The sequence below is a fragment of the Charadrius vociferus genome, unplaced genomic scaffold (assembly GCF_000708025.1).
Source record: "Charadrius vociferus isolate BGI_N301 unplaced genomic scaffold, ASM70802v2 scaffold97, whole genome shotgun sequence".
NCBI classification, from domain to species: domain Eukaryota; kingdom Metazoa; phylum Chordata; class Aves; order Charadriiformes; family Charadriidae; genus Charadrius; species Charadrius vociferus.
In genome coordinates this window covers 3,525,366-3,535,397 of record NW_009649316.1, presented here as the reverse complement: position 1 = coordinate 3,535,397, position 10,032 = coordinate 3,525,366, and the positions used below count along the sequence as shown (strand labels likewise).

The 10,032-nt window shown below is 40.4% G+C and overlaps 1 protein-coding gene across 1 annotated transcript in view; it reads left to right on the top strand.

The window, feature by feature from the left end:
* Positions 1 to 9,781, top strand: part of SUGCT (succinyl-CoA:glutarate-CoA transferase) — a gene marked incomplete at its 5' end in the record, with an annotated part of 292,991 nt that extends 283,210 nt beyond the window's left edge. Inside the window, one exon of the mRNA XM_009889430.1 lies at positions 9,618 to 9,781. Coding sequence (XP_009887732.1) covers positions 9,618 to 9,781 — 164 coding nt within the window. The remainder of the gene's footprint in view (positions 1 to 9,617) is intronic.
* Positions 9,782 to 10,032: the final 251 nt, after the last annotated feature.

Sequence of the window (10,032 nt, the reverse complement as noted above, 5' to 3'; positions counted from 1 at the left end):
CCAGGTAGACCTATAGAACAGCCACCTCTGGTTTTGAAAAGAGACTTAGAGAAGAGTGATTGGAGCCATCACAAATAATCATCTTAACATAAATTCCCATTGCAAGGTGTACTGAAAAGAGCTGGTCTGCTCTTTAGAGGTATAAAAATGGGGTGTAGAAAAATGCAGTTTGTTCTCTGCAATAATCTGTGCCCTGTTCTGATGTCCACACTTACAGTAGGGTACAGAAATAACTAGACAAAGACTTCAAGGATAGGCCACAGAAAAACACTCCCTAGGAGCTGGAAGATCAGACTTGTGAACCTTGTCAGGGTATTTGGGAGCGATAAACATATTTTCAAAAGTACCTTGGGAGAATGTTTTGAACATTCTTTCAAATTTGTGTTAAAGAAGGCCCAAAGGCTTTCAATTTTTAGTTCTTTTTGCCAGTTGTTTGGGAAAAGCTTAAAGCCTCCTAGCCTGAGAATGTGCCTCTTTAGCGGGTAAGAGAATAGAGAGAAAATTATACCCAGCCTTAGGATCAGGCTCTGTATGTTCTTCAGTGTGCATTGTCTTGCATCCCTGAATTAAGAGACTAGAATCAACTTCAGGTATCCTGGCTTCAGCTGGTTGCCTAAAGAGTAAAGAAGAGCTCATCTGCAAGGAAGAGCTCATCTGCTCCCACTCTGATGATGCACAGCTGGCCAAGAGGATTACTTTTGGTGTCTCTGAAGAGCCAAAGAATCTAACCTATAGCTGGAGGCAGGACACAGGAAAGGACAAATTGGTGTACTGAGGAGATACAGACACTTTCTGGGTTGGCTGGCGTGTTTTATTCCAATGTGCAGGGTCACACTAACCACAAGGCATGGGACTTGGAAATAGTTTTCACCAGGCTCAGTAGGAGGGCCCTGAGGAACTTCTTGCCTTCCTGCACAGCTGGGGGCATGATTCAGCTTCCAGGATCATGTGAGCATGTCGCAACTAGGCAATTCTCTGTCCTTACAAGAGCCTCACTTCAGGTAGCGTTTTAATTTTTCTTGTTCCGTATTAGGAGCACACTTCTCACTAATTACTCTCCTTAAGATATAGTAATTAAGGCCTTTGGGTGTACAGTCAAGATGTCTATGTGAAACAATACATGGCTTGAACTCCTAAGTAGGAAAGGAGGTTCGGGTAGGTCATTTTAACTCCATCTCTGTTGTGTGGAAACAGTTTTCCCAATTTTTAGAAATTCATATGTTTTATGCCTAGAAATAACCATTACGATCATATAGTCTGACCTCCTGCATAGCACAAGCCTTTCAGCCTCACCCCGTAATTTCTGCATTAGGTATACATCCTGTGGTTAACCCGCATCCTGTGGTGGGATTATGTATCGAATTTTGTATTGATTAGATTATGACTTGAGACAAATTACATTTTTAGCTTGGATTTTTAGTAGTTTAAGCTTGCCTCTCCAGGTTTTTCCTTTTAGAGTTTAGTAGGGCTTCTCCCAATTACTCTTCTTTGCCATCTTGTTTTTCAGCTCCTTCCTGCAATAGCAATTTACGATAAATTAGAAGTCTCTAACTTCCTTGCTTGCACAGGCTGAATACACCTTCCACAGTATTGTAGAAAAGATGCCTAGAAGAAGTTGTTCCATGAACACTGGAACTAATTACTGTTTTTCTTCAGACTTACATCCTTTATAAACCCTATATGCAGCCTTTGTGATGTTTTCAGCTTTCCTCATGATCCTTATGCTTTGTCTTCCCAGTGACGGGCAGTATGTGCTAGGTGACTCTTACAGAGCTGCATCTGTACTTACTTGTGAGCTATTTGCAGCCAAACAGAATATATAGCAGCTGAGTTCTTTGGGTTTTTCTTTTAATGTCATCAGGGCAGTAATTTGGGTGTCTGTCCTTCAGTAGTTGCCAATTTTCACAACACTGGTAAGAACTTAATTTTCCTTGGGATTTCTAAACTTTTCTCAAGATTGACAGGTTCAGAAGTTACTGTGTGTGGCAGGGACAAGGCAGACAAACAGATGATTAGAAAGACAGCACAGACACGTAAATTTGTTTCCTTAGGAAATGGAGTTACAGATTATTACCTAGGGAATTTATGGTTCTTAAAATTGCTACCTCTGGGTATTCTTACTAGTCATCTTCCTTCCTGTCTTTCTTTGAATCTTCTCTTAAGGTCTTTGGGGGTTTTGAGAAGGAGTGGGACCATGTGAGTCTGGACAAAAAGTTAGGCCAAATTTTCAGCCTTGTGAGCTGATACACGTGGGAAGCAGTAGACACCACCTTACTGCAACTTTCTTAAAGCTTTTTGGTGCCAAGAGTCCTCTCGCAAAATTGCATTATTTGAATGGTGTAATTATGCAGGATTACTCTCAAATATGCAACCAGTGTGACTGATAAATGATTTCCTTTACTCCAGCAGTCAAGCAAGATTAATTAGGTACAGTTAGTATGGTGACACTTGGAAAATGTAAAGCGTTATATAAATGTTGAGTGGTATTTACACTGATTATATCCAGGATGTTGGCTGATAGGAAATACATAAAATGTTTCTTAATGCATTTCTATATATGCACCTTCAGGTAAGAAAGTACTTTTATAAATGTGCTTGGCAAAGGGTTTTAAGAATTATGTAATGGATGCTTTGAATGCCTAAGTGTGGGTTTAAAAGTGGCCTGATTTTTAGAACACCCATCTATGGCTATCACACATAAACTGCGTTTATGCTCTGCCTGTCAACTTGTTCTCCTCACAACGCTTCAGTTTTTACATTCTTGACTCTTGTGACATTGTACGGTCCTCATAGCTCTCCCATGGCAGTCAGCATTGGCCAAATGAAAAAAGGTAAACAAATGGCTTTTAGATGTTTCTAGTATTGATACTATTTACTGCCCTACTGATTTTACTGTTTATTGCTACTGTTTATTTATATCTGTGTTTGGATAGCACCTAGAACAGGTTTACTTATTTTTTATTACCATTTGAAAAAGTTTGTCCGTCCTCTCCACTCTCAGTTACTCATTCCTACTCATCCTGCCAAAGTTTTCCGCCCTCTCAGCTGTGCTGGATGCCAAGTGAACACTTTGTGTGGCTGTGCTCTAAGTGGGGGAGGAAGTGGAAGCTGCAGTGTGCGAAGGAGGAGCAAGTCGTTGAATATTATCTCCTTAATTGCTTTTTAAATAATCTATTACAAGTTTTTCTTAAAAGGTAAATCACCAGCGCTAACGTAATGCAAAAGGAAAGCATTTTTCCCAGTGATTAAATAGATTCCTGAAAAGTCCCCCAAGCTCCCAAACTCTCAGATCTGTGGTAAGAAATAGAAAAATGTGGTAGTTGCCCAGTTAAGATGGAGCGGATCATTCATTTCGGAGATTTCCTTGAAGCCTATGGGCACTACTCGTAGTAGCAGGACTTTCTAATGAGCTTTTCTGTCTGTGTGTACTTTTTGACTTTGTGTTTCACCAAGGAGAATCCTGGTGTAAAGGCAGTGTAGCCAAGCTGGGCTGTACTGTGTGCTTGGCACCCCATCTTCACAGCTGTGAATAACGGATTGATAGAAGTCATGGCTGGGACCAAAGGGAAGAGACCAGACACTCAAAATGAAGTGTCCATGGTCTACTCCTGGTAACATATCCCTGGACACATCACTTCGAATGCCAAAATGTCCTTCATGGCTGCTATGGAGCCGCTCTTGTTGACTTACTCGGTGGTGTTTTCCTTTTCATTGCCTTAAAAGTCACTGCTTGTTTTCTGCTGATCCTCCTTTAGGCCAGTTTCATAACCAGCTGACTGCATACTCCAAACACTTGACCTGTAGTGTATATGGGATCTGGGTGCAAATGTGTTGGCTCTGGGCCATCGCTGTTGACTGCTGATGATATTTCATTGGAATTGCAAAACTGTTATGTAGCAACACCATATTATTGGAAGAGGCACAAGTGTTTGGTTTGTTTTCCTGATTCCTACATGTATATAAACTACACTGAGAGCTGGGGTAGAAATAACTAATGAGTCGTGTTGGGTTTCTCATTGCTCTTTTTTCACAAATATAGATGATATGTTGCAAGCAGAATGTATACACACACATTAGTTCAAACTTCCCTTTTCTTTTCCTTGTCCCACTTGAATAGTAACAAATAATCATGACTTTTCCCTGAGTTGTCCCCAGGCCTGATTCCCTCTACATAGTTTGAGAGTTAGATTGCTTCAATATGCTCTAACCTGTGCTGTAGAAAAAGTGTTATCTGGTGACTGCTGCACAATGCCGCAGGACTGCTATTTCTTCGGACAAAGCAAAAATTGTTGCCTTTATCCACTTTTATATACTGTGCTATATACCTTTATTATCATTCAAATTCAACTTTAATTTCCGCTATTTGTGAAGTAAAACTGACTTTGCTTCTGCAGCCCCCAATCTCAGCAATGCCCAGAGACACGTTGCAAAGACTACCGCGTGTTTCACCTGTTTAGGGTGTATGTTCAAAAGGCATTTCATTCTTGCAGGGTGCCTCCTGTGGACCTCTTTCAGTGGTTTTATTTCATTTTTGTCTTTTGCTTTAATGTGTTTAGTATGTCTTAACCTAATAGCTGGGTTGGATGCCTAGCAGTACTGTAGTAGATAGGCACCAAAGAAACAGAATTTATGATGATGATGATGTTGAGTTCAAGTACCGGGGAAGTCTTCAAGATATCTTGGTACAGTTGTCATTGTGGTTGCACCTGGTACAAATTTGGATTTATTGGGTACAAATTTTGATTTATTGTTACGCTATTAACTCTTGTACTTTACATGGTGTGCACAGTATGTTTTTTAGCAATGTGCCAAAGTAAAAATGATAATAATAATAAAAGAAGATAAGCCTATAACTGAAATGTAGTGAAAGAGCTCTTTGGTTTACTGGCAACAGTAATCAAAGCAAAAAGAGAAACAGGCTCCTTTTAATTTAACAGGACAAAGGTAATTCACAGTTACCACTCGTTCCTTCATTGCTTTTTTTCAGGTGACCATATGTGTCCCTTTAACTTCATGGCTGCGTAGAGTATAGTGTCCTGCTTGCGGCCAGGGTACACAGGTGACTGCTGCCGTACCTCCTCCAACCAGCAACCCTGCTTCTACCCCAGCAAAGGCCCGTTCTCATCTGCAAGGCTCCCTGTAACTCACCCACATGCAAATGCCTCTGACCTTAATTAAAGCAGTTCACCTCTCTCTGCCTCAAGGGATGGTTTCCTCATAAGGCAGTTGTGTTTAATTAGCATTTGCATAGCATTCTGCTGGTTGCTCTCTGGGAGCCTTGTTCTGTTCAGTAGGAGCGTGGGATTGCTGAAGCCTGACTGGCAAGCTTTGCACCCTCCTAATTGACACAGAAGCCAAGTAGAAGTTACACAAGGAAAGAACAGAGAATCGTTAATGATGGATCATTAGCAAGTAGCTCCTTTGAATGAATGTAGATAACTTTATAACTCTATCAAAGTGAAAAGTAGCATGATGAATTATGCATCAAACAATAAAAGCTCAAGGAAGACACTGGTTTTATAATTGCTGTGCAATTTTCTAGCATGCTCTAGTTTGTAAGATTAATTTCTTTGGGAAGTGTGAAACATTCTATGCCTGTTGTGCACTTAATGTCAATTTTGTTTTTCTCTCATTAGAGGTTTTATTCTGTGTCTTTCGATATCACTGCAGAAGATCCCAGGGTTTGAGATATGCAATTTTTAACCTAGCAAAAATTTGAACAAGCAAGTGAAAAGTGTACAGCTACTAAACTAGTTCCTTTGAGGGTTTGCTGATTTCTCGGTGTAAAGAGTTCTCAGATACACACACCTGAAATAAGATTGCTTTGTATCTATATATTATTATATTTTAAATAGGAGTTGCCTAATAGTTTTGTGGCTATGTTGAATTTCTAGACTAATAAATCTCTAAGGGGCATTTTTGCTCTGAAATTATCTTCAGAAGCATTTCAGTTGGCACAGATAGATCATTCCTGTGGCTTGCACTAGTGCCAGTTTAGCCCTCAGACAGTCCTTGGAAGAGGAATTAATACAAATATTGCCTAGTGATGTCACCTGTCCCTTTAAAGTGTACTGATCTCTCACTTGAGACTTCCTCTGAAAATTGAAGTGAGGGCTATGAAGATGATTAGAAGACTGGAACATCTTTCTTATGAGGAAAGGCTGAAGGACTTGGGTCTTTTTAGTCTGGAAAAGAGAAGACTGAGGGGTGATCTTATCAATCATTATAAATACTTAAAGGGAGGGTGCCAGGAAGATGGGACGATTCTTTTTTCAGTGGTGCCCAGTGATAGGACAAGAGGTAACGGGTACAAACTTGAACATAGGAAGTTCCATCTTAACATGCTTTGCTTTGAGGGTGGCAGAGCACTGGCACAGGCTGTCCAGAGAGGTTGTGGAGTCTCCCACACTGGAGACATTCAAAACCTGCCTGGACGCCATCCTGTGCAACCTGCTGTAGGTGACCCTGCTCTGGCAGGGGGGTTGGACTGGATGATTTCCAGAGGTCCCTTCCAACCCCTAACATCTGTGATTCTGTGTTCAAAATGAGTAGAATTAAAAGAATAAGTTAATAGAAAAGTTATCCCTGATGTGAGCTGTTTCTTAGCTTTCATGAATATTAGTGGGTGAAAGGGACTGTGAGAGGTCATCTAATCTATCAGCAAGCCCCAGGGATCAGCATTAGGATCAGCTATGCTAGAATAATTCTTATTCCTAAAGACCTGATTGATAAGAGCTCCGCAGCCTCCTCGCATGGCCTCATTCAGTATTTTGCTACCCCTAACGTTATAAAAGTTTATTTTCTAGTACCTGAATTCAGTTTCCTTTGTAGCAATTTAATTAAATATTTCTCAGTCATCATGTACATGAAAAAGGATTTACTCCCTCCTTGCAGAAGGTTACATGGATTTTTGGGGGCGTTGGAGATTCTTTTGTTGTTGGTGGTTGTTTTTTACATTTTTCAAAGACAGTTTTGAAGGCGTTTTTCCCTGGCCCTTCTCTTTAGGTCCATGATCCCACTTTGTTGAGTTTGTCATGTTTCCTCTGATCATTTCAGTTGCTGTCCTGTAGAACCTTTTCAGGTGTTCCAGATGGCTGTGCAGTGGGGGCCTCACACCAGACACTGCTCCAGCTGTGACCTGTCAGCTCTAACTAGAGCAAAAAGATTATTTCATGAGTCCTGCAGGCTTCTCTCTTGTTTGTACATCTCTGTATGACGCTTGCCTTTTTCGCAACAGCATGATGTTGTTGACTCATCTTCACTTTGTGATCTAGAATAACCCCTAGCTATTCCTACCTTGCTATTTGTTCCCTGCCCTGTATTTATCTAATTAAATGTAGTTCCTTCCCCTTGACATTGTTGAATTTCACCCTGTTTTACCAGACCATTTCTCCAGCATAGCCAGGTCATTGTGAAATCTGCTTCACAGTCATTTTTAGCTTGAAGTCCTCAGAAACCTGAACAGGTATGATCTGAGTTTCATCAGCCAGCCCACTAAAAATATACTGATTCGTGCTTCATCCTGAACAGATTGCTCTGGAGCTCACTCGAAACATTATTCTGTTTTAGATCATCCCAGGTAGCAATTCTCTGAATGTGATTTCCCTCTCAGTAGTGTTGGACCTGACTTCAGATTTACTTACTCCATGTTTCTTTAGTGAGTTTGTGGAAAATAGCAGAGAATTTGAAAAGTCAAATCTTGATGTGGCATCCTAGTGGTCAGAGTGTCATCTCACCTGACTTTTGATGTCTGGGTGGTGGAGGTCTGCATCTAAGGTACTTGTCTATCCTCTGCTTTATGGAGACACATAGGTGATCACAATTCCTCTGGCCAGGTTTAGTCATTTGCCAGTGTCTTAGAAGAACTACACTGTAAGCGTGTCTTTTCATCTGCAGTGACTCCAAAGGGAGTCTACGCAACTAAACATCTAAATTTAGGCTATTAGCATCTAAAGTTAGACGAGATGTATCTCACCTTCATCCCTTCTCCTGGTAGAAAGACAAGAGATCAAGCATATACTATTTGTTCTCAATAGAGACATGCTGGGTGTTGTTACTCATCTCCTTAGTAAACTTTCAGTGTGGTTACTTGCCCCGGTATTTAATGGAACTTGAAGTTAAGTAATTTGGTCCATAATTTCCCAGTTCAGCCTCGTTTCCTTTTTAAACACAGGAACCATACCTGAGCTCTTCCAGGAGCATACTCATCAGGAACGTATCAAATCAGCTTGAAAAAACCTCTTTTTCTAAGCATTCTTTATCTTATTTTGTCACACTTGGAGGTGGATACCTTTACTGTATTAACAATTTGATCACAGTGGATGAAGACTTTTGAAAAAACGGCCTATTTTGGCATGCTGCAAGACCTTTGTCAGCATCTCTTCTCAAATAAGTAGTAACTCAAATAGTGAACTTCCTATTCATGCCCTTGTAGGATGAATTCTTGCTGTGGTTCATTTCCCTTGCTGGTTGACATCCTATTCCTTCAGAAATAAGCCACAGAAATAACACAGTTCTGCCTATTAAGATGACCTATGTATTTCTTTGCATTTCTAAGTAAAACTGTAGTGTCATAGGCAGAGACATAACTATGTACAGCCTTTTCTGTAAATTCTTTTTGATGATATAATAGGGACCATAAATATGAATAGAGGAATCATTTTGCCAATTGTCCAAAGCATCAAAGGTTCTTGAATCTTGTATTACAGTTTTCAACTGACAATTTGCAAAATTATTGTCCTCTATTTCTCTATGAAACAGTCTTTCTATGCCTCATTTTTGATCTCAGAGTAAATTTGTGGCTCATTCTCTCTTCTGAGACTGACAGTAATGGTGTAGCTACTAGTCTGCAAGCAACTATACAAAATCTCTGTTCAGTTCACTACAGAGGATTGCTGAAAGGTGAGATCTGACTACCTGCAATAAACACAAAAGTCTTCATATTGTTGCCAGCTTCCCTAAGTGATTTCCTTTGAAATTATTCTTGCCAGAGTAAATAAACCATTGTTGAGTTTGTTACAGCTGCTGCTATCTATATTTTTGATAGAAAACATAAAACAAGCTGGACATATCTTTGCTGTGCATGATGTCAGTTCCATATTACCACAAGGTAATGGGGCACGCTGTGGAGGTACTTGAGCTGTATCTTACTGGAGATGGTGCTTCCCATCATCCAGTGCACTGCTCCGACACCAGTAAAAGTGTGTTAACCTGACATTTCACTGTGTTCTTATGGTTGTGCTGCCTCCTGTTGTAGACAGAGTATGGGGATTTCTGCACCATATCCCATTGTGTGGGCTGGGCATCGTTTGGGCATTGATGTTCAGCTAGCAGAGAGTGGTACAAGTATGAAGTAGTATGTCTCAGAGCACCCCAGTGTACATACCGCTGGGAACAAGGGGAAGACTCTCTTAATTTTGGATGAATATTCAGCAATTCTACTTATTGGTACATTATTCTGAACTGGAATATTTTTAGTCTGTAATTCCAAAATATAACATTTCTGTGATGACTGCTGTGAAAATGAGATACTTTCCTTTAAACTAACATAGAGACTTAAATATAAATATGGTCAGTAGCTTTTGAAAATAGTTCCCTCCTGTCTGCTCTTTTTACAGGACCAGGTGTCAGATACAGTGAATTTGCTGTGTCACATCCCAAACCACCTCCGCTTGTTGGACAGCATACAGTGGAGATACTGAAGGGCATGCTGGGTTATGAGGATGATGCCATAGAAGAACTGCTCCGCACTGGTGCTGTGGCTCAGCATGAGGTCAGATAAGGAACATTAGCTACATTCCTTCACACTGAGTTCACATTACTTTGTCCTCTCTTTGCTCCCTTTAGCTCCCCTAACGGGACTCAAAGAGAAGACATAATTTAATTCCTAATTTTCTTCCATGTGTGTTTGTATGATTTTAACACTGATGTATCAAATAAACAATCTCATACTGTCTGAGTGAAAGATTTTCTTGGGGGGGGTGGGGGGGTAAATGTAATTATACAGTCCTGTGTGGCTACTCATTTTCTGTA